At 64.4% G+C, this 22267-nt stretch overlaps 1 protein-coding gene across 4 annotated transcripts in view; it reads left to right on the top strand.

The window, feature by feature from the left end:
• The window catches only part of STAB1 (stabilin 1), a 24945-nt gene continuing 2678 nt past the window's right edge, over positions 1 to 22267 (top strand). Inside the window, exons 1-57 of one of the 4 annotated variants that reach the window (XM_017672026.3) lie at positions 1 to 175; positions 3991 to 4127; positions 4432 to 4547; positions 4703 to 4788; positions 4857 to 4926; positions 5253 to 5348; positions 5638 to 5748; positions 5939 to 6135; positions 6375 to 6505; positions 6683 to 6810; positions 7069 to 7157; positions 7362 to 7499; positions 7637 to 7777; positions 7928 to 7990; positions 8250 to 8363; positions 8451 to 8504; positions 8700 to 8780; positions 9104 to 9262; positions 9596 to 9658; positions 9841 to 9936; positions 10127 to 10213; positions 10652 to 10763; positions 11156 to 11342; positions 11425 to 11518; positions 11618 to 11776; positions 12978 to 13073; positions 13715 to 13810; positions 13941 to 13988; positions 14160 to 14290; positions 14452 to 14563; positions 14963 to 15040; positions 15124 to 15222; positions 15359 to 15457; positions 15570 to 15701; positions 15900 to 16028; positions 16214 to 16270; positions 16590 to 16673; positions 17131 to 17326; positions 17438 to 17533; positions 17620 to 17665; positions 17743 to 17822; positions 17969 to 18094; positions 18255 to 18328; positions 18453 to 18527; positions 18780 to 18902; positions 19208 to 19255; positions 19451 to 19528; positions 19599 to 19745; positions 19976 to 20116; positions 20195 to 20254; positions 20505 to 20681; positions 20762 to 20848; positions 20958 to 21107; positions 21205 to 21261; positions 21368 to 21545; positions 21896 to 22045; positions 22125 to 22229. In XM_017672026.3, coding sequence (XP_017527515.3) covers positions 98 to 175; positions 3991 to 4127; positions 4432 to 4547; positions 4703 to 4788; positions 4857 to 4926; positions 5253 to 5348; positions 5638 to 5748; positions 5939 to 6135; positions 6375 to 6505; positions 6683 to 6810; positions 7069 to 7157; positions 7362 to 7499; positions 7637 to 7777; positions 7928 to 7990; positions 8250 to 8363; positions 8451 to 8504; positions 8700 to 8780; positions 9104 to 9262; positions 9596 to 9658; positions 9841 to 9936; positions 10127 to 10213; positions 10652 to 10763; positions 11156 to 11342; positions 11425 to 11518; positions 11618 to 11776; positions 12978 to 13073; positions 13715 to 13810; positions 13941 to 13988; positions 14160 to 14290; positions 14452 to 14563; positions 14963 to 15040; positions 15124 to 15222; positions 15359 to 15457; positions 15570 to 15701; positions 15900 to 16028; positions 16214 to 16270; positions 16590 to 16673; positions 17131 to 17326; positions 17438 to 17533; positions 17620 to 17665; positions 17743 to 17822; positions 17969 to 18094; positions 18255 to 18328; positions 18453 to 18527; positions 18780 to 18902; positions 19208 to 19255; positions 19451 to 19528; positions 19599 to 19745; positions 19976 to 20116; positions 20195 to 20254; positions 20505 to 20681; positions 20762 to 20848; positions 20958 to 21107; positions 21205 to 21261; positions 21368 to 21545; positions 21896 to 22045; positions 22125 to 22229 — 6142 coding nt within the window. In that variant the 5' untranslated portion in view covers positions 1 to 97. Of the gene's footprint in view, positions 176 to 3990; positions 4128 to 4431; positions 4548 to 4702; positions 4789 to 4856; positions 4927 to 5252; positions 5349 to 5637; positions 5749 to 5938; positions 6136 to 6374; positions 6506 to 6682; positions 6811 to 7068; positions 7158 to 7361; positions 7500 to 7617; positions 7778 to 7927; positions 7991 to 8249; positions 8364 to 8450; positions 8505 to 8699; positions 8781 to 9103; positions 9263 to 9595; positions 9659 to 9840; positions 9937 to 10126; positions 10214 to 10651; positions 10764 to 11155; positions 11343 to 11424; positions 11519 to 11617; positions 11777 to 12977; positions 13074 to 13714; positions 13811 to 13940; positions 13989 to 14159; positions 14291 to 14451; positions 14564 to 14962; positions 15041 to 15123; positions 15223 to 15358; positions 15458 to 15569; positions 15702 to 15899; positions 16029 to 16213; positions 16271 to 16589; positions 16674 to 17130; positions 17327 to 17437; positions 17534 to 17619; positions 17666 to 17742; positions 17823 to 17968; positions 18095 to 18254; positions 18329 to 18452; positions 18528 to 18779; positions 18903 to 19207; positions 19256 to 19450; positions 19529 to 19598; positions 19746 to 19975; positions 20117 to 20194; positions 20255 to 20504; positions 20682 to 20761; positions 20849 to 20957; positions 21108 to 21204; positions 21262 to 21367; positions 21546 to 21895; positions 22046 to 22124; positions 22230 to 22267 lie in introns of those variants that run through there. The other 3 variants (XM_017672027.3, XM_036994787.2, XM_017672028.3) reach the window with 3 other exon arrangements.

The raw sequence follows: 22267 nt of genomic DNA on the forward strand, positions 1-22267 counted from the left end.
TCCCGCCCACACGCCCGCCCTGTGCCTCTCTCCTGGAGCTCACTCCCCGCGCCAGCCGCCCTGCCCTGGACAGCGTGCTCGCCGGCCGCCCCCAACCATGGCAGGGCCCCAGGGCCGCCTCCTGCTCTGCTTTCTGGCCTTCCGCCTAGCGGGCTCCAGCTTCGTCAGGGGGCAGGTGAGTATGAGGTGGTTGCCGGGGGGCAGGGCGGGAATGTACACACACCGGGCACAGGTCTGGGGACACACACACACGGCAGCTGTTACCTGTCTGGCCTTTTCTAGGCAGGACCAGAGTGTGGGCTTTCATGCCCATCTGCCCAGGCTAAGGCTGTCTCAGGTGGCAGGGGTGTGTTGGCCTGCCATCCTCTGTGCCCAGCATGCCATGTGGTGTGGGCAGCCAGCTCAGGGCTCCTGGCTTGAGGGTGAGGGTGTAGAGCCAGACCCATCCGCCTGCCCCTGGCCCAGACTAAGGCCCCGTCTCTCTGTCACCCTGGTCTGGGAATTGGACATGGGATCACCCCCAGCCCTCCAGGGCTAGCAGACTGAGAGACTCACGCGGACTGTGTGTGCGGACTGGGTGTGTGTGTGCCTGGGTCTGGCCCCAAGCGTGCCCCAAGGCAGATGCGTCTCCTCACTCACATCCCCTTGGGTGACACCCTCAGACCTAAGGGCTGCTGCTTACCAAGTGCACAGCCCTGGGCACGCGCGGGCATTGTCCCCTGGAATCTTTACAACCTCTGGCCATGGGTCCTGTTCTCTGCCCCAGGAAGCCAAGGCCTTAGGACAGCTGAGAGGTCAGTGCAGCCCTGAAGCTCTGCTCCAGACCTTCACTTGTGGTTCCCCACAGACAGGCGCCCAGTGTACAGATGCCCCATCCATGTGTGCCAGCACCTCCAGGCTGTCTGCAGGCCCACCTAGGCCCCACAGGACTTCTGGAGGAGCCCCCAGCCCCAAGTGTGGAGTTACGAGTTCCTGGCTGGGGCCTGCCTCTGGGGGCTAATAAGTTCATCTGATTCTTGGAGCAGCCACTGCTGTGCCCGTCACTAACGGGTAGACAGGTCCAGAGAAGAGGGACTTGCCTCAGATCCCACTGTCAGTCAGAGCCAGGCCCCTGCCACCACTAGGCCCTCTTTCTCTTGGTATAAGGGAGAGACTCGCCCCTGCCACCACTAGGCCCTCTTTCTCTTGATATAAGGGAGAGACTCGCCCCTGCCTGCCACCACTAGGCCCTCTTTCTCTTGGTATAAGGGAGAGACTCGCTGTGGTCTCTCAGAGAAGGGACAGGGAGAAGGGCCTGCCAGCTGCATGGCAAGGTCAGGGTGGGACACCTGCAGATCAGAAGCCGTGAGCAGGTGATGATGGTGGAAGAGCTAAGGGTTCCAGACTGCTGAGCCCTGCAGGTGGCTTCCTGCTCCCTCCCTGCCTCAGTTTCCCCATGTGTCCAAGCAAAGGAATTTCAAAGACCTCGTGTTCTAGGAACAGGGGCCAAAGAAAGGCCTCGGGCTGGGATTTTTCCTTGTCAGAGAGGTATGGTTCTGACCACCTCTAAGCCTGCTATCTGAGGCTGGGTCTCAGCCAGCCAGGCCAGGGAAGAGGGTGCCAGGGATGCTTGTGGACAGGGGTGCAGCAATGCTGGCCTTGTCTCATATACTTGTCCCCATGCTGTGTAGCATGAGACCCACTGTAAACATTAGGAAACTGAGGCTCTGAGGGGAAAGGACAACCTCTGGGTCCCACAGCCAGTGAGGGGCAGGAGCTGGACACAAACTCGGGCAGTAGAGGCCAGGAAGGCTTCCTGGAGGAGAGGGCCTTAGCACCTGTCCTTTTACCAAGTGCCTCCTTTGCACTACGTGTGGGCTGGTGCTTATGGAGCCTACAGAGGGGCACTGGTCTAGGTAGGGCAAGGGGAGCAGTTTGGGGGTCCCTGCCTTGTGAGGGAGGTGGGGTCCTGGGGCCCAGCTTGGGGGACCTCTGCCTCCTCATGGCAGGCTTCACACAGTGTGTCTCCTCATCTCCCCAGCTGCATCTCTGTGGAGGCAGACATTGCACAATCAGTTCTGGTGTGGGGCAGGGAGTGGCACTGCCGCCCAGCTCAGGCAGGTCCCTGGGCACCCGGGACGACGGGGGCCTGACGCAGCACTCGGCAGTGACACAGCCTCAGCCAGCGGAGCCAGCGGGGATCGTGGGCTGGGGCTGCTCAAGCTGCTTCCAGGCTGTGGGCAGAGGGGCCCATGGGTACCAGCGGCGTGGTTCCAGGAGACAGGTGTAGATTTCACACCATTTCACACACACTGACAAATGCAGCATGTTGTGAACAAGCGTGTCCAGTGGACACGGCTCCAGCTTACACCCGTGCCTGTAACTCAGCCACCATTCCATTGGCACCCACATTGCCCTTACCGAGGCTGACATTCAGAGAGCGGGTCCCCAGGCTAGCGGTGGCCGAGCTGGGAGCCAGGCCTGGCTGGCCAGGGGGCCCTCAGAGCCTCCTGCCCGCAAGCCTTTGCCCTGAGCCAGCAGTTGCCGGGCCTTGGAGTTACCCAACTTCCTTGTCACTCCCTGGCTCAGCAAAGACGGGGTCTCGGGATGGAGGTGAAACCACAGTCCAGCCTGAGGCTGGCCGCAGCAGCTTCCTTCTTTGCAGACCGCAGAGGAATGAGTGGAAAAGGCCAAATCACAGTGGCAGAGAGGCCCGGGTCCCTTGTGTCACCAAGAAAGCACTGGGGTGCTGTTTTTCCTTTCCTCCTGCTTTGAGAGGCTGCACATCCGAGATGCATTCTAAGAAGGGTGTCTGGGCTCACTGCCTCTGGACTGCAGCGTCCAGCATGTTTTGGATGAAAACATCTCAGCCTCTCCAGGCCGCTCCCCAAGCCCCCAAAACCTCTCCATCTCACAAGTGGGACCCCTTCTCCCACTCACAAGTCAGCTTCCGCCCCTCCAGGCTGCAGTGCTGCTGCTAAGTTTATTGGGACTCTGGCCACAGAGGCAGCGGCAGCGGCGGTGCGCGTGCAGGGGGTGGGGCTGTGGCGGGCCGGCAGGGGCCAGGGGACCCGTTCACACCACGGTGGAGCCTGGGGCTGACCCCGCTCCAGCCTCTCTCCAGCTGCGCTCGGTCCCCTCACATGTGGTCGCTGGCTCCTTCCCACTTCCTGGCCTTGCCTCTCTTGTCCCCTCTGCCAGGGGCACTGGCCCTGGCCGACCCTTGTGCACCCTTTAGCCCCCGTCTCAGTGTTCCTCCCTGCTGGGAAGCCATCTGGCCCTCTCAGCTCCCTCGCTGTCAGCATTGTCCTTCGATGATGGGCAGTGGTGCCCTGGGCCCCGGCCGGTGCGCAGTGCTGTGGGCCAGGCCTGGGGCCGAGGCTCGGAATGTGACAGCGGGGTCCAAATGCAGGCAGACCCCCTCGCACATGCCCGCTCATGTGGGCCACCTGCTCGGGTCTGGGGCTGGCTCCTGGTCTCTGGCCTGGGGGCAGCAGGCAGGGCCCTTGGGCTTACCAAGAGCGTCAGTGAGCAGCAGGGCAGTACGTGCTGAGGGCAGAGCTGGAGCAGGTGCCTGGTATGAGGCCAAAAGTCACGACCTGCCTGGCCCCTGGAATCGAGGAGGGGACCACTGTGGCCTCCTCCTGTGCCCACTTGTCATTTAATGTCATCTTCAAAGGGAAAGCAGGGCCGAGCACGGGGTCCAGTCCGGGTGCTGGCCTCTGACAGGCTGAGGTGCAGCAGTGTGGCTGGGTTCTCTGTGTCAGGAGGGATAGATCAGGCTTCTGGGCCTGGCCAGGGGTCCGTGTCTGCGGACTAGGGACATACCGTGGCCGTGACAACCTGTGACAGGTGTTTCCCAGCCTCAGGGCCTTCCTTGTCCTCACCACCTCCCTGCTGAACAGAATGGGGGGACCAACGCCTGGAGGGGGTGCTCAGCCTCACCATGGCCACAAGAGGGTGGGCTGCAGGGTCCAGGCCTCCCATACAAACCCCCCCATTGCGGCCCAGGTGTGGTCCAGACGCTGTGATGTGAAGACCAAGTCTGTCACTCGCACGCCCTGCACCACGTGCCCTGCCATCAAGAATCAGGTGTGTCCCCTAGGCTGGCTTCGGGAGTTCCCAGAGAAGATATCACAGGACTGCCGGTACGGGCCCCATCTTCACCCTCTTCCAGGAGCATTCTGGGGGTTGGCCAGGGCCAGGGAGAGTCTGGCAGGCCTGGGGAGCGAAGGCAGAGCCGCCCTTACCCCAGCAGCTGCCGGGCCCTCTGGTGGGGCGGAGAGAGGCAGCGGGGAGGAGTCAGGGGGCCGGTGATGTTTCCTGAGCGCCTGCTCGGCCCCGGGCCAGGCAGAGGGGGGAGGTGGAGGAGGAGCCCCGGAGCCCAGTGTGCTGGTGGGGGGCTGCAGAGTGCGAGCCCCTCCTGTTGCCCTGCCCACCCTCTGCCCCCAGCTATGAGGTGCAGCTGGGGGACTCTGTGGTGTCCATGAGCGGCTGCAGCCTGGAGTGCTGGAAGGACATGGTGCAAAAGGCCTGCTGCCCGGGCTACTGGGGGTCCCAGTGCTACGGTACGGGGGTCCCAGCCCGGCTCCTCACGCTCAGCCCTGCGCCTGTCTGTGGCATCTGCCCGTACTCCCTTCCCTGGGCTTGTCCACGAGGTAGGTGCTGCTGGGCTGCTGGGCTGCTGGGCTCAGGGATGAATCAAGTTTTTGGGGGTCCACAGAGTGCCCTGGGGGTGCTGAGACCCCATGCAATGGCCGTGGAACCTGCCTGGATGGGATTGACAGGAACGGGACCTGCGTGTGCCAGGTAAGGGCCAGGCGGGGTTGGGTGGGCAGCAGTGGAAGGCCTCACTGACCCGGGGCATCCCTCTGCAGGAACACTTCAGTGGGTCCGCCTGCCAGGAGTGCCGAGACCCCAGCCGGTTCGGGCCTGACTGCCGGTCTGGTGAGCCCCAGTAGGGTCGGAGAGCCTAGTCCCTACAGCCAGGCCCACCAGCCCCCTCCTAGGCCCAAGCTTTGTACTTCCGGTTAGGGACACCAGCTTGGCTTCATCACATCCAGCACATGCCCTTGCCCATACTGTTCCTCCTCCAGGAAGCCCTCCCTGAGTCCCCAGGCTGGGCTCCCCACACCCCTGAGGGCCTGAGTCGCAGCTCTGTACTCTTGAGGCCATGCCCGCTGGAGCAGAGCTCTGGAAACGCAGGGCGCAAGGACTAGTCCCTGTGTCTCTGGGTGAGGCCAGTGTCCCCCATCCCTGTGTGTCTCTCCCAGCATGCAGCTGTGTGCATGGCATATGTAGCCGTGGGCCACTTGGGGACGGAAGCTGTCTGTGTTTTGCTGGGTACACTGGACCCCGCTGTGAACAAGGTGAGTCTAGACCCATGTGCCCTTGGTAACCAGAGTGGGAGGGGCCTGCTGAGTGAGGATTGGGGGTGCCTGAGCCTCAGCAGAACGTCTGCCCACAGCCTGATTTCTTTCTAAGCAGGAGAGGTACACAGCTAGTCAGGTCGGAGGTGTTACCTGAGACCACTGCCCAGAGGCCCAGAGAGGGTGGGGTCCCAGCCAGGGTCACACAGCAGACCAGGCAAAGCATCCTTGCCCTGGTGCTCCCGCCCAACCTGGGGGTCTGAGTGGTACACTGCCCGTCTCTTCTCAGAGCTGCCCGTCTGCCAGGCCCTGCACTGTCCCCAGGGCTCCCAGTGCTCTTCAGAGGCCCCCGCCTGCCGCTGCCTGCCTGGCTACGTCCAGCAGGGCGGTGAATGCCGAGGTAGGTCCGCGGCCTAGAGCCCGGGGCAGCAAGCTTACGCTGGCTGTTTACAGGCATGCGGAACCACCCGTGCGGGCGGGAAGAGGGCCTGTCCCCAAGGTCTAGACCCACCTGCCCCCCTCCTGTGGTCTATCCTGGTGGGGGCTCTTGGATGCCGGGCTCACTTGGCATCGCCCTCTCTTCCCTGGAGCCCCTGACCCCTGCCGGCCCTCACCCTGCTCCCCACTGGCCCGATGCCTGGCGAGCCCCAGGGGGCAGGCGCAGTGTCGCTGTCCCGAGAACTACCATGGTGATGGGACAGTGTGCCTGCCCCTGGACCCGTGCACCTCCAACCACGGTGGCTGCCCCAGCGACTCCACGCTGTGTCTGTACCAGAGGCCAGGGAAGGTGAGCTGAGGCCCTGCGCCGGGCCTGCCCTGCTGCGCCTCCTGCCCACACTGGCTGTGGGACCCCGGGCAAACCACAGGTCTCCCAAGAGCCTCAGCTGCCCCATTTGCAAATTGGGAAGGGGATGACAGCCCTCCTCTTGGAGGGCAGTTGTGGGGCCCAAGCAGAACCCTGGGTGTGGCAGATGCCCCCGGTTCTCATGGATGTGGCATCACCCTCTTGCCTGCCTGGTGGCCCAGGCCTCCTGCTCATGTAAGCCTGGCCTGGTCAACAAGAACTACAATGCCTCCGCCGGCTGCTCTGCCTACTGCTTCCCCCACTCCTGCGACCGGTCAGCCACCTGCCAGGTGACGCCTGATGGGAAGACCAGGTAGGCACAGGGCCTTTGGGATGGGCTCTAGGGGCAGAGCAGAGAGGGTGGGCTGGGCAGTGTGCACATGCACAGCACCCCCTCAGCTCAAGAGCCCTGCGGGGCTGGGGTGGGGCTGGGAGGTGAGGACTGGTCGTGCCCTCTCTCTGCCTGACCAGTTGTTCCCTGTGCTCCTAGCTGTGTGTGCAAGGAGGGTGAGGTGGGGGATGGGCGCGCCTGCTACGGACACCTGCTCCATGAGATACGGAAAGCCGACCAGATGGGCATGATGTTCCTGCGGCAGAGACTCAACCTGGCCATGCTGGGTGTGACCCCGCCCTGGCCCCCGGCATTGCTGGCAGGGAGGGGGTGTACTCTGCTGAGAAGCCTTTTTTCTCCACGCAAGAGCTGGGGAACCAGACAGTGGGTTGTGGTGTGGTGCATGTCAGATATGGGAGCCAGCCCCCAGGTCCTGATGCCCCCGTCTACCCTGCACCCAGACCCAGCACTCCTGTCCCAACTCCCCAAACCTGGTGCCCGAGGGCCCCCCTGGTCCATTCTGATGCACCTCCCCTGGCCCCCAGAGCAGGGCTGCCGGGAGATCCTCACCACATCAGGCCCATTCACTGTGCTGGTGCCGTCCAACTCCTACAGCTCCTCCAGGACCACTAATGTGAGCTCCCGCCCCCGACGAGCTGGCCGCCAGCTTGGGCCTCTTTCTGGACCCACCCCAGGCTTCAGGGCTCTGAGAGTCCCAGGCCACACTCTGGGGAACTGGGGCCTGGGAGGTGGCTTGTCCCTCCCTCGGCTCGGGCAGAGGGGCGTGGACAGGACCACCCGTCCTGGGCCCACGTGGCATTGTCCCCTTGTGCTGCAGGCGTCCCTTGCCCGGCAGCTCTGCAGACAGCACATTGTCGCAGGACAGCACGTGCTGGATGAATCCAGGTCCCAGCAGTCAGTCAGGTGGTGGACACTGGCCGGCCAGGAGGTCACCATTGCTTTCCACCGCTACATGGTAAGGGGGGGACCTCAGCCTGGAGACCAGAGCAGTCACAGGCAGGGGACAGTACCAGGAGAGGCATGGAGGGGGGACAGAGCCTTGAGATGGGACTGGCATGTGAAGTCCAAGGCAGAAGCCTCATGTCTCTGCAGAAATACACTTTCAAGGACAAAGACCCAGCTCAGGAGACAGTCGCTGTCTACAAGGCTAACTACCCGGCAGCCAACGGCGTCTTCCACGTGGTCACCACCCTTCGGTGGCAGCCCCCATCGGAGCTCCCTGAGGACTCCACGGTAAGCCAGTGCCCTCCCTGCCCCGAGCCCTGGGCCTCTGGGTGACCTCTGAGCCCCACTGAGCAGAGATGGGGCGGGGCAGTTCTGGGGAGGGGGTCGGCATCAGCCTCACCCTCTCCTGGGGGCCCTGATGCCCATCCCTGCCTACAGAGAACCATTGGCCAGATCCTCGCCTCCACTGAGGCCTTCAGCCGCTTTGAAACCATCCTGGAGGTGAGTTGGGGGAAGGTCCCAGCCCATCTAATCTTTTGGGCCAGGACCCCTTGTTCCCTAGCATCTGCCCCCCAGTGGTCGGGGCCCCGGTGTAGCTCACGCCCCACCCTAGAACCTGCCCTGAGGCTCTCCAGCGGTGCGACCTTCCCCCCACGTCTCCTACCCATTCTGGGCGGGAGTTCCCTGCAGGCTGAGGCCGCAGGGCTCAGAGGCGGGGGCCGGCCATGAACCTCCGGGGGCCTCTGTCCCCCTGCCGCAGAACTGCGGGTCACCCTCCATCCTGGACGGGCCGGGGCCCTTCACGGTCTTCGTCCCGAGCAATGAGGCTGTGGACCGGCTGCGGGATGGCCGTCTAATCTACCTCTTCACAGCGGTGAGCTGGCGGGAGGGCCTGTGGGAGGGCGAGGCCCCCGCCCCCCCGCTCTGCGCCTTTGGCAGCCAAGCCCCCTCTCCCTGCCAGGGTCTCTCCAAACTGCAGGAGCTGGTGAGGCACCACATCTACAGCCGCAGCCAGGTGAGAGGCCTCCCCTGGGGGCATCTCAGGTCCCGGTGTGCCCAGGGCCTTCTGTCCTTGCCATCGGGACCGCCACAGCGCGGAGGAGAGCCCCGGGCCAAGGCGGGAGCTGCGAGCCACTTGGGCGGCGCTGGGTGTGGCCCCAAATCCCAGCTGGCTAGCATCAGCCTGAGGCCACCCTGTCCTCCACCCCAGCTGACCGTTGAGAAGCTCATCTCCAAGGGTCGGGTCGTCTCCATGGCGAACCAGGTCATAGCTGTGAATGTCACCGAGGAGGTGAGCTCCACGGGCGTCTGGAAGGCCTGGACCAGTGAGGGGCTGGTGACAACCGGCCGGTAGTTGGTCTCTTTCAGACCTGCCTTTGTGCCGAGCCCTGTGGCAGGCAGGCACCGGTGGGGGTTACACGGGAGGCAGGCACAGATCCTGTCCTTATCTTGGGACCCAGCAGACCAGGAGGGCTCCCAGGAGGAGGGTGAGCATGCAGATGGGGGCACAGGGTCCGGGGCAGGAGGCTGCCAAGGAGAGGATGGTGAGGCGGCTGGGCAGGCGGGCGCACCAGCGGGGGCAGCTGAGGTTGGCTGGGCTGGGCTCTGCCACAGGGCCGTGTCCTGCTGGGACCTGACGGTGTCCCGCTGTGGAGGGTGGACCTGCTGGCCTCCAACGGCGTGATCCACATGCTGGACGGTGTCCTGCTGCCCCCGACCATCCTGCCCATCCTGCCCAAGCTCTGCGGCGAGGAGCAGCACCAGGTCGTGGCGGTGAGCGTGCAGCGCCGCTGCCGTGCGGGGGGCGAGGGGTGAGCTGCTGGGGCTCGGCCAGCCTCCCCTGCGTCAGCCCTCAGGGCTCTACCGGCTGCCCCTGGGACATGGCGCGTCCTCAGGCCCTGTCCCAGGCCCCTGCCGAGGCCTGTGCTGCCCTGCGCTCGCGCCCAGGCTTCGCCCTGCTCTCCCCGCTGTCAGGCGCCATCCCTGGGCCCTCCTATGGCTGACTCCGTTCTGTACCCCAGGTCTTGGCTCAGTGCCCCTTTGTTAGGGTTTGCTGAATAAGTAAGCCTTGACTCACCACCCCGCCCTGCCCCCCGCCCTGCCCAGGGCTCCTGCGTGGACTGCCAAGCCCTGAGCACCAGCACGTGTCCCCCTGGCAGCGTGAAGCTGGTGAGCACCCCCTGGCCCAGTGCCGACTCCTGTCTGCTGTGGGTCAGGGTGGGGAGGTGGGGCTGGGAGGTCAGACTGGACCTGGAGGCTCAGCAGCCCACTGAGTGGGGGAGGGCAGGGTTCTTGGCCAAGGCTGGTCCAGGCCCCACACCTGCTGACCAGCCTTGCGTGGCCCACCTCAGGACATCTTCCCTGAGGAGTGTGTCTATGTCCATGACCCTGCTGGCCTCAATGTCCTGAAGAAGGGCTGCGCCCACCACTGCAACCAGACCATCCTGGTGAGCCTGGGCTCAGGCACCCACCCCTTCCTCAGAGCTGAGCTGTGTCCTCTTCCATGTGGTGGGAAAGGTCTCAGAGGGGCCTCACCCACCGCCTTGCTCCAGATGGGGGACTAGGGGGAAGAAGCAGCCTGGGAAGGGGGTCAGCATTGCCCCAGACAGGCTCTCAGACGTGCTCTGTCTCCTACAGAAGCCAGGCTGCTGCCGGGGGTTTTTTGGGCCTGACTGTGCGCAGTGTCCTGGGGGCTTCTCCAACCCCTGCTACGGCAAAGGCAACGTGAGTAGCCCCCTCCGCCCAGGGTGAGCTGTGGGGGCAGCAGCTCCTTCCTGCCGGCCAGTGACGGGCTGTCTGAGCCAAGCCGGCCTGTCTCTGTCTTGCATCAAGGCACTGGAAGCTGGACCATGTTTGTCCTATTTTAATCAGAAAGAATTAGATAGGCTGTGCACCTACTTGTCAGTAGTTTCTGCTCTGGCCTCTTTGTAACGCCAGGGCCACTTGAGGACCTGCCCAGCTCAGGGCACAGGATGCATGTGTGCCCATGTGTGCCCACGTGGGACAGCAGGCACCATGAGGCCTCCAGGGCTGGCTTTCAGGAGCTGGCTCCTCCGCAGCACCAGTGACCTGGAAGGCCTCGAGCAATGGGGCAGAGCCAGCCTGTGGTGGGGGGGATGGGGCTGTGGTCCGCAGGGCTGAGCCTGCCTCCACGCCCTCCAGTGCAGTGATGGGGTCCAGGGCAATGGGGCCTGCCTCTGCTTCCCGGACTTCAAGGGCATTGCCTGCCACATCTGCTCCAACCCCAAGAAGCATGGAGACAAGTGCCAGGAAGGTGGGTGGTCCTGGCCCAGGGTCTGCTTGGAAGGGGGCTGGGCATGCCCACGAAGGGGACCAGCCCTAGGAGGAAGGGAGTGGAGGAGGATTTGGGAATAGATGTCTTCTTTATTCATGCCAGGCAGAGAAGCATGGTTCAGTCTGAAACATGCAGGATTTAGGTCAGATGCACAGATCTTCCTGGTGGTGGTGTTGGGGGCAGGGCAACTGAAATGGTGTGGCTAAAAGTGACAACGCCCCCCTCGCATGTCCTTTAACCGCACATGGGTCTGCGATGACCTCAGATTTTGTGACTCTGAAGTCAAGTCGGCACTGGCTGCTCCGTTCCCAGTAATCCCTTTCAGCTGCATCCTGGCTCCCAGCCGACCCTGCCCTATCTGCCCCCTCCAGACTGCGGCTGTGTCCACGGCATTTGTGACAACCGCCCGGGCAGTGGCGGCGTGTGCCAGCGGGGCACATGTGCCCCAGGCTTCAGCGGCCCCTTCTGCAATGAGTCTGTGGAGACCTGTGGGCCCACAGAGCTGGCCCAGCGCTGCCACCCACACGCCCGCTGTGTCAGCCAGGGGGGCGCCAGCAGGTGAGGACTCGGGCTTCCTCCCCACCTCATCTGTGACAGCGGTGGTGCAGAGGCTCACCGAAGGCTCTGCTCACCTCCCTAGGTGTCTCTGTCTCGATGGCTTTGAGGGTGATGGCTTCTCCTGCACACCCAGCAACCCCTGCTCCCGCCCAGACCGTGGTGGCTGTGCAGAGAACGTCAGTCAAGTGTCCCTCCCTGGAAGTCCTGACCCAGGGGTGCGAGATGGAACTCCCCTCTGCCTATCACTGAGTGTCATTTATCTGTGGCTCTTATAGGCCGAGTGTGTCCCCGGAGCCCTGGGCACCCCCCACTGCATGTGCCACAAAGGCTGGAGTGGAGATGGCCGTGTCTGCGTGGCCATCGATGAGTGTGAGCTGGATGCAAGAGGCGGCTGCCACGCTGATGCCCTCTGCAGCTACGTGGGCCCTGGGCAGGTGAGGCGGGGCAGGCCTAGAGGCAGCAGAGAGGGGTGGGGACCCTGAGCTGGGGACCCTTCCCCTAGCCCCTCTGACCCCGGGAATGTCCATGCCAGGAATCAAGCTCGGGGTCTCAGACCTCAGGCAAACAGCACTCCAGTTCTGAAACGTTAGAGCGTATAATCTGGGAGGAGGGGGTGTGCGGCAGCCCTGTGGGCTAGGGTGGTTTTATGGGAGGTACAACCAGGGCCAGACAAAGGCAGACCTTCCCAAATCAGAAGGCCATGGCCCCTGTCTCTGTCATCTGACAAGAGATAAGGACTCCTGTGATCAGAGGGAGTTCTCCGTGCTGACTGGCCACTGGGTCCTCTGTCTTCTGCCTAGTTCATCCATCCCCTCATCGGGCCCACATGTTACCAGGTACCTGCTACATGCTAGGCCCTGTCCCACACTTAGGAATTGGACGCTGAGCAAAGCAGGGGGAAACTCCTGCCCAAGGGGAGTGCTGACATCCCACAGTGTTCAGACCGCTGGAAACCTAGCCCTGGGATTTTGCAGGCTCAGGCTCCACTCAAGGGGTCTCTGAACCTGTAGCCTTTTGTGTGAAGTTTCCTGGCCTGGCGAGCCCAAGGACTGGCTGGCATTTAAGAGTATCTAATATGCTGATCGGAAGGCCGGGCCTGGTGGTCAGGGCCAGCCTCCACATGGCCTGGGCTTGTGCGGGGGCCTGCCCTCCCGGCCATGGTGGCCCGGGCCGCTAGAACTGAGGCTGGGACTAAGCAGGTTGAGATGCCCCCTGCAAACTGAGATCTGGGGAGGTCTCACCAGTCACTCACCTGCAGTGTGGACCAGCCCAAGGACGCGAGCATCAGGCGTAGCTGAGCAGGGGGCAGGGCTGGCTGGGGTCTGAGCCCTGTCCCTGGCTGGCCTTGGCAGGTCCTACCTGCTCCCCACACCACGGGCCCAGGCCTGAGGGTGGGGCACCCAGTCTCCCTGCCCCGCCAAGAGCCAGCACTTCCCTGGACTCATCCTGAGAGTTGGTCTCCCCTCGGGACTTCAGTCCCCCCACCTGGAACATGGGTCTCCAAGGCAGCTGGGAGAGGCTCCTCTGGGGTCTGAAGAGGGCACCTCAGGGCATAGTGCCCATCAGAGCTGAGGTGGGGCAGGAAAGGGCTGGGAGCTGCTGGTGAGATGAGGCCTCTGCTCCCAACACCTCCAGAGCCGGTGCACCTGCAAGCTGGGGTTCGCAGGAGACGGCTACGTCTGCAGTCCCATTGACCCCTGCCGGGCAGGAAACGGCGGCTGCCATGACCTGGTAAGGGTGCTGGGAGCTGCCTGGGAGAGGCTCTCCGCGTGGGCCTTGGCCACAGCCTGTGCTCTCTCTGGGTGTCCCTGTCTCTGGTCAGGATGGGAATCTTTCTAAACCCCACGTGCAAACCCAGCTAGTCACATGCCCGCAGGATAGAGCTTCTCCCCCTCTTACTAAGACCCTGCCCCTGCCTGGTCCCCTGTTTCCTCCCTTGCCCACCCCCCGCGCCCCGTTCCATGCTCTTCTGGCCTTTCTGAGCTCCTTGTCCCGTGACCTCAGTGCTCTGCCACCGCACCTCTGCCCCTGGATTCTAGAAGGCCGCCTCGTGCCACCTGTGGCCTGCCAGCTCCCTCCGCTCTCAACGCAGGCCTCCCCTGGGAGCCCGGGGCCTCCTGGGCGCACCCCCAGCCCTGGGCTTCCCCCCACGTATCATGGGTGGGGGAACTTCTGCCAAATGCCCAGTGACCTGGTACACATTGTGCCAGAGGAGCAACATGAGTGCAGACTAGAAGGATGGAGAGACAGGCGGGGCTGGGTAGCTGGACAGGAGATGGCAGAGTAGGTGGCCAGGGTGAACAGGTGCGGTCCAGCTCTCCGGGTGGGCACCAAATAATGAAGGGCCATGTCTCTGCCCCACCCCATCCCAGGCTACCTGCCAGGTGGTGGGGGGAGGTCAGCGGGTCTGCACATGCCCTCCTGGCTATGGGGGTGATGGCTTCAGCTGCTACGGAGACGTCTTCCAGGTGGGCAGCTGGTCCCGTGTTGGGGAAGGGGCCTCTTGTTTGCCTCAGGTAGAGGGAGCTGCGCTCAGCATCCTGGGGGAGGGGCCTGGGTCTGTCCTCTCACCGGTGACGGGTTCTTGCCTCTCCTTAGGAGCTGGAGGCACATGCCCACTTCTCCGTCTTCTACAAGTGGATCAAGGTAGGACAAGGCAGAACGCAGGCTGGGGCTCAAACCCAGGAGGCCCCCTGGATGCAGGGGTGCTGGGTACCATGTCTGAGAGCTGGAGGAGGGCAGGCCTGGAGCTGGGAGAAGGCGGTCGGACGGTGGCTGCTGTCACCACCCTCCTGTCCCTCTGCGCACTACCTCCAGGGTGCTGGTGTCACTCTTCCTGCCGGCAGCCGAGTCACAGCCCTGGTGCCCTCTGAGTCCGCCATCCGCAAGCTGAGCCCTGATGACCAGGCCTTCTGGCTGCGGCCGAAGATGCTGCCACAGCTGGTCAGGTGGGCAGCCAGGGCAGGGCCCCGGGAGATGGCTTCTGTGTGAGGCCTGGCCCCCTCCCAGAGGTTCTCAGCCTGGCGTGCGTCCATCCCTTGGGGGTGTCGTGCAGCCCAGTCCCGGGGGTCTCTGAAGGCCACAGTAACTTGGTTCCATGTCCCGTCAGAGCCCACTTTCTTCAAGGCGCCCTCTCCGAGGAGGAGCTGGCCCGGCTGGGTGGGCAGGAAGTGGCTACCCTGAGCCCCACCGTACGTTGGGAGATTCATAACATCAGTGGGGTACGTAGGGAACTCTGGGCAGAAGAGGGGACCGTGTAGGCTTTGGGAGGGAACTTGAGTGGCTACAGGCTTCCCGGAGCGGGACCTCTCAGGGGTAAGATTGGAGTCTCCTTCCCGGCCCAGGGCTGGGCCCAGGGTGGGTACTCAGAATACGTCTGCTCCTGGGCAGTGTCTTCGGGCCAGCAGTGACCGCCCTTCCAGGGGTTGTCTGTGAATGGGTACACTTGTCCCTTACATGGGCCCTGGTGAGGCTCTGGTGCCATCTTGTAGGTCCTGAATCAGAGTGTCTGGGCCAGGCTGGGGGCCACCAGTGGGTGCCCGTGTGCCCGGCAGCCTCCACACCCCCTTAAGTGTCTACTTGAGCCCACCTGTGGCTGAGCTCTGCCCACTGCCTTCCAGAGGGTCTGGGTGCAGAACGCCAGCGTGGATGTGGCTGACCTCCTCGCCACCAATGGCGTCCTGCACGTCCTCAGCCAGGTGTGGTGGAGGGGGCGGTGGGCAGGGGCCTCCCATGGGTGGGGGAACTTGGCTTACTGACCAGCCCCCATGCTCTGGGCCAGGTCTTACTGCCTCCTCGAGAGGCTGTTCTGGGGGGGCGGGGCTTGCTGCAGCTGCTGGACTCCGTGCCTGCCTTCCGCCTCTTCCGGGACCTGCTCCAGGTAAGGGCAAGAGGGGTGGGCAGTGCCTGGTCAGGGGCGCCCTCCCCCAGGGACACAGGGAGCTGACTGGCTCTGGGCTCAGGACTGAGGGCACTTAGGCCCATCCTTGCCCCTTGCCCCTGCTCACTGCCCCTAGCTCCACGGGCTGGTGCCCCAGATTGAGGCTGCCACCGCCTACACCATCTTTGTGCCCACAAACCGCTCTCTGGAGGCCCGGAGCAACAGCAGCAGCCTGGTGAGGTCACTGGGATGTGAGCACCCGAGGAGGGAGGCCAGGGCACACAGTGGGCAGTTGTCTGGGGCACCTGGTGGTCCTGAAGACCCCTGAGCCTCTCCCCCTCTGCCAGGACACAGACACGGTACGACACCATGTGGTCCTGGGGGAGGCGCTCTCTGCGGAAGCCGTGCAGAGGGGAGGCCACCGCCACTCCCTCCTGGGCCCTGCCCACTGGCTCGTCTTCTACAACCACAGTGGCCAGGTTTGCAGGGGCCACCTAGCCTGGGTGTTCTGCTCTTGAAGACCCCTTCTCTGAGGAGTTCCCCCACCTGGGCGCCCCCAACCTCTGCTCCAGGGACCGCCCATCCTGGGAGTCCCCTGTCCTGCTGGAGTGCCTCTGCGGCCTGCGGCCCCCGCGGTGAGGATGGAGGTGGGCTCAGCCTCCTGCTCCCCCCCACAGCCTGAGGTGAACCACGTGCTGCTGGAAGGCCCCGTGCTGGAGGCTCCTGGGGGCTCACTCTTCGGTCTGTCGGGGGTCCTGACGGTGGGTTCAAGTCGCTGCCTGCACAGCCACGCGGAGGCCCTGCGGGTGAGAGGCCGGGGCTGGGTTGGGGGCACAGCTGGGGAGTTCCAGGCTGGGAGGTGCTGACTGGCCGGTCTACTGGAGGCGAGGAGTCTTTGGTCAGGGGTGGAGAGCTGTCAGCCTGCCTTGGAGGGAGGTGGGGTTGGGGGCCCCACCCGAGGACCCCTGACGCTCTGCCTTCTCTCCCCCAGGAGAAATGTGTAAACTGCACCCGGAAGTTCCGCTGTGCTCAGGGCTTCCAGCTGCAGGTGAGGCGGGGCTCTCTCAGTGTGTGCCAGCCGCAGGCCCAGCTCTGCTCACCCAGGCCTGGGGAGCGGACGGGGTGGGCCGTCAGCTTCCCTGGTAGAGGCGGGAGGCCTCCCCAGACTGGTGGCCTGAGGCCCGAGACCCCGTGCCCAGGCCTGCATCCTGCCCACCCTTTCTCAGTCAGGCCTGTCTGTCTGGGCCCCTCCCTGGCCCTCTGCTGTCCTGTGTCTCACCCGTGGACACCTGCCGTTTGTTCCCCCCCATTCACTGCCCTGCCCTGCCCTTGGCCGCTGGCTGAGCCCTCCTGCTGTCTGTCCCCAGGACACCCCCAAGAAGAGTTGTGTCTACCGCTCCGGTTACTCCTTCTCTCGGGGCTGCTCTTACACGTGTGCCAAGAAGATCCAGGTTTGCTGTGAAGCACCCCTGCCCACCCCGCACAGCTTTGAGAGGAGGAGGTAGCACTGGGGCCCAGGGAGGAGCCCGGATCAGAGGCAGGGCGGGGCCCAGGGTGAGGCCCATGAAGCCAGGGCCCAGAGGAATGGGAAGCAAAGGGGAGGGAGAGATGTCTGGGGTCAGAGGGGCCAGTGTTTGTCGCTGGGGCTGTGCCCCTAGGGAGTAGCTTTGGGGCGAGGGAGAAAGGGGCTCAGGGGAGCCAACACCATCATCCATGCCTAGGGCACAGCCCTTCCCTACTCACCCCTGCCATGGGGAGGGTTGTAGAAGGTGGTCTCCATCTCCATGCATCCAGCTGGCTTTGCTCTGTGGCTCTGTGGCCCCTGAGGTGCCCTCCTGCCCCACTGACATCTCCCTACTTCATCCGACCCGGCCTGTGCTGGGCCCTTCCTTGCACCCCTCCCGGCAGGTGCCTGACTGCTGCCCCGGCTACTTTGGTGCACTGTGTGAGCCGTGCCCGGGAGGCCTGGGTGGTGTGTGCTCGGGCCACGGGCAGTGCCAGGACAGGCTCCTGGGCAGTGGGGAGTGCCGCTGTCACGAGGGCTTCCATGGGACCGCCTGTGAGACGTGTGAGCTGGGCCGCTATGGGCCCAGCTGTGCTGGAGGTGAGGACTGGGAGGGGTGGGTGTCCATGGTGGGATCCTGGCAGAGGATGCCCACAGGGGAGGAAGGGGGCACCAAGCAACTCCTCCTGTCCTCCCTTATCCCACTCTCAGTGTGTGAGTGTGAGCACGGGCTGTGCCAGGAGGGGCTGCGAGGGGACGGCAGCTGTGTCTGTAACGTGGGCTGGCAGGGCCTTCGCTGTGACCAGAGTGAGTGTTCCCAAGGGGCAGAGGTGGGTGGCTTCTGAGAAGGCAGTTCCTGGGTCCAAACCAGAACCACCTTCCTACTCCCCCAGAAATCACTGGCCCTCAGTGCCCAGAGAGGTGTGACCCCAATGCCAAGTGAGTGAGCTCAGCCTGGGGCAGGAGGGCAGGGTGGGGCCAGGGGCAGCACGGGCTGAGCTGCTGTCCCCCCACAGCTGTGCACAGAACTTGGCATCTGCCACCCCTGCCTGCGTCTGTGCCGCCGGGTACTCGGGTGATGGCGTCCACTGCTCAGGTCCAGTGCCCCCTGCCGCCCCGCCCCTGCTCCCCTCCCCCGGGTCCAGTCTCTGTTCCTGTCCCTTCTCGGGTCATACCCCTCCCTCTGGCCTTGTCCTTTCCCTCTGCTGCTCCTCACAGCTCTCTGGGATCATCTTCCCCTAGAGGTGGACCCCTGTGCCCGTGACCACGGGGGCTGCTCCCCTCATGCCAACTGCACCAAGGTGGCACCTGGGCAGCGGACATGCACCTGCCAGGATGGCTATGCGGGCGACGGGGAGCTGTGCCAGGGTGAGGCTGGGGTCACCAGCCTCGGGGTGTGTGGGGCTAGGAGTCTGGCTTCAGTGACCTTAGGCCGACTTGAAATGCCGAAGGGGCACTGCGAAGGTGGGGATGAGCCCAGAAGGACACGTGGAGGGGCCATTCCTCACCCTGGGGTCTCTTCCCCTAGAAATCAACAGCTGTCTCACCTACCACGGGGGCTGCCACATACATGCTGTATGTATTCCCACAGGCCCCCAGCAGGTCAGTACCCAGGCCTGGACATGGGCTGTGCTGTCCTCCCATTGGTGGGGAGGGGGCACTCCTTTGGGCTGGCACTGGCCCGCTCTTGGGTCCTAGCAGCCGCATAGATCAGCATTTGGGACAGGTCTCCTGCAGCTGCCGAGAAGGTTACAGTGGGGACGGCATCCGGACCTGCGAGCCTCTGGACCCCTGCTCCCAGGTCAGGCCCCCAGCCTTACCCCATCTCACGGTGGGGGGGGTGGAGGCAGGAAGTAGCCCCCTTCCTCCCAAGAAGGGTCCCAAGGGCCTCTGAGGCATGAGTCACCCTCCCCACAAGCTCGTCTGACTTACCCCAAAGTAGGAAACAGGGCTTTGAGGGTTAGACAGAGACCTCCATGGACCGTTCCCTAGGGCTGGTTGGGGCAGAGAAGTCTTGGGAGCCAGTGATGCCTCTTTCCTGCCCCTGCCTCAGAGTAACGGAGGCTGCAGCCCCTACGCCATGTGCAAAAGTACGGGACCTGGCCAGCGGACCTGCATCTGTGACGCAGCCCACACCGTGGGCGACGGCTTCACCTGCCGAGCCCGAGTCGGCCTGGTAATGATGCCCAAGTTGGACCCTGGACCCAACCATGGCTATGCCTGCCCCCGGCCTCACCCAAGAGATTGGTTAAGACCCCCAGATTTGATCCCCATCCCGGCACTGACCCTGAGTGTGACCCCTGACTGCCTGGGCCTGACCCAGCTATGATCCATGAACCTCACCCTGACCCCAGCTCAGATACCCCTGGCTTTCCTTTCCTCATCTCTACCTTGGCCAGACCTTGGGCCACAGGTGCTGGGACAGGCACCAGGCCCTGAATGGGGGCCACCCAATATCTGAGCTGACCCTCGCCCCCTCAGGAGCTCCTTCGGGACAGGCACGCCTCATTCTTCAGCCTCCACCTCCTGGTGAGTGACCAGCGGGCGTCCGCCCCTCTGTCCAGCCTGGGCCTCCCTGACCTGCAGTCCCACCTGTCTCAGCCTTCCCGTCTCATTTGGTCAGCGCTTGGCTGGTCTGGTCCCAGAGCCCCAGTGTTTCCGGGAAGACCCGTTAAGCCTTGGCAGGGTCTTAAGTCGCCCCAAAGCTGCCTTCCCCTCCCGCAGGAATACAAGGAGCTCAAGGGCAAGGGGCCTTTCACAGTCTTCGTGCCGCACGCGGACCTAATGACGAATCTGTCGCGGGTAAGGCAGCCACCGGGGTGGGGGGCAGGGCGGTCACGACCCCCGGCTGCCGCGCCAACTCCCGCCGCAGGAGGAGCTGGCCCGGATCCGCGCCCATCGCCAGCTCGTGTTCCGCTACCACGTGGTGGGCTGCCTGCAGCTGCGCAGCCAGGAGCTGCTGGAGGAGGGCTATGCCACCGCGCTGTCCGGGCAGTCGCTGCGCTTCAGCGAGAGGGAGGTGAGCCGCCCGCCCGCCGCGGGCCTTCGCCGCGCTCGGGCCCTACCCGGCGCCCCTGCGCCCCGCGCACCCCGTCTGCCGTCGCTGCTGGCGACTCGCCTCCCCCCACGGTGCAGCTGCCCGGGCTCCCGGGGAGGGAACCCTCGCGCCTTGGCCCCGCCCACCTGTCCAATGCGAGGCGGGACCGGACACCGCCCCTCACTATCCCGCCCCGTCTGCCCCGTCCCCAGGGCAGCATTTACATCAATGATTACGCGCGCGTGGTGAGCAGCGACCACGAGGCGGTGAACGGCGTCCTGCACTTCATCGACAGGGTCCTGCTGCCGCCCGACGCACTGCACTGGGAGCCTGGCGCGGCCCCCGCCCCCCGGGTATGCCCTGGGCGCGGGCCTGGGGCCCGGGCAGCGGGGCAGGGCCTGACCCCCCTGCTCACCAGCACCTTTCCCCAGAGAAACGTCACCGCTGCAGCCGAGAGCTTTGGCTACAAGAGCTTCAGCCGCCTTGTGAGGGTACTGCCCCCAGCCCGGGCGGGTCAGGTGGGAACCCCCAGGGTGAGCACGTGGGGTGCTTGTGTCGCTCACACACTCGTGGACAGCCAGGGGCACACGGGTTTATCCCTGCACGTGTCCACACAGGTCTGCTGGGATGGCTACCGAGTGGCTGGTGTGCCTGGAGCCCCTCCCTAGTTTCTGAAGCCCAGTTCCCGCCCTCTGCCTCGGGTCTCGGACCGGCAGTGACTGTCCCATCTCCGCCCTGCAGGCGGCTGGTCTCCTGCCTCTGCTTCAAGACGCGTCCCACAGGCCCTTCACGATGCTGTGGCCCACAGACTCTGCCCTGCAGGCCCTGCCGCCCGAGCGCCAGGCCTGGCTCTACCACGAGGACCACCGTGACAAGCTGGCAGCCATTCTGCGGGGCCATGTGATCCGCAACACCGAGGTGGGTGGACCCTGGGCCTTGGTGCCCACTGTGGGTGCCCAGCCTGCCTGCCCAGCTCTAACTGCTGCTCATCTGCACAGGCCTTGGCATCTGACCTGCCCAACCTGGGCCCACTGCACACCATGCATGGGAACCCTGTCTCGTTCTCCTGCAGCCGTGCCCGGCCGGTGAGTCTGTGGAGGGGGCTTGAATGAGGGAAGCAGGAGGCAAGGGTCCTGGCAGTGGGGGCTGCAGTGCATCTGTGACCCTGTTCACTGCCGTACTGTCTACCTGCAGGGTGAGCTAACGGTGGGTGAAGATGGTGCCCGCGTTGTGCAGCGGCACCTGCCCTTTGAGGGTGGCCTGGCCTATGGCATAGACCAGCTGCTAGAGCCACCTGGCCTGGGTGCCCGCTGTGACACCTTTGAGGCTCGGCTGCTTCAACTGGTGAGAGAGGCCATGGGCCAGAGGTAGATGGGCAGGGCCCAAGCCCACCTATCCTGTCCATCCACCTGCCCTTGCTATATGGCCTCATTTCTTCCAGAAGCTGTGCAGCATCTGTGGGCTGGAACCACCCTGTCCTGAGGGCTCACAGGAGCAGGTAAGAGGCTGGGAGCTGGTTGGGCTGGGAGCTGGTTGGGGCTTTGGGCAGGGGCCTGGGGACTACCAAGCTCAGGCTGCGTACAACCTGACTCCTCTTGGTCCAGGGCAGCCCCAAGGCCTGCTGGCGCTACTCAAAGTTCTGGACATCCCCTGCACTGTCCTCTGTGGCACTGCGTGGTGTTTGGGCCCAGCCTGGCTTGGGCAGGGGCTGCCAGCGCAACTGTGTCAGCAGCACCTGGAAGCCCGGCTGCTGCCCTGGTCACTATGGCAGTGAGTGCCGGGGTGAGTGTCCTGAGGCTGCACGTGCCACTGGTGGCTCCTCTGGCGCCCGGACTGCCAAGGGCGCAACTGTGGCCATTGTTCTCAAGAAAGGTTCTTGGGGTGGTCATGGCCTGGGGCGGATCTTGGGGTGAGTGGATTTTCCCAGGCCAGAATGCCTGAAGAGGCAGGGTCGGTGTGTGGGTGGCATACTGGGGAGTCTGGAGGGGTCTCAGCAGCAGGGGGCCTGGACAGACTGCACTTGGCGAAAAGGCCTGGCGGCCACTGGCTGAAACACAGCTGGTGCGACTGGGTTGGGCCGCTGTTGCCGACCCATCCCACCTTCCCGCCCCACTCCCCGATCCCTCCACTAGCTTGCCCTGGCGGTGCCAGCAGCCCCTGCAGTGGCCATGGCATGTGTGTGGACGGCATGAGTGGCAGCGGGCAGTGTCGGTGTCTTTCGGGGTTTGCTGGCTCAGCATGTGAACTCTGCGCCCCGGGAGCCTTTGGGCCCCACTGCCAAGGTAGGCTGTCTCGTCCTACCCTGCTCCCTGATTCCCGCTGCCCACGTGCCACCTCCACATCCCTGGCCTCTCTCCCCAGCCTGCCGCTGCACTGTGCATGGCCACTGTGACCAGGGCCTTGGGGGCTCTGGCTCCTGCTTCTGTGAGGAGGGCTGGACTGGGCCACGCTGCGAGGTGCAGCTTGGTGAGTGGCCCTCGGGCTTGTGCCTGCCCGCACGTGCA

This window comes from Manis javanica, chromosome 3, assembly GCF_040802235.1.
Source record: "Manis javanica isolate MJ-LG chromosome 3, MJ_LKY, whole genome shotgun sequence".
Lineage (NCBI taxonomy): Eukaryota > Metazoa > Chordata > Mammalia > Pholidota > Manidae > Manis > Manis javanica.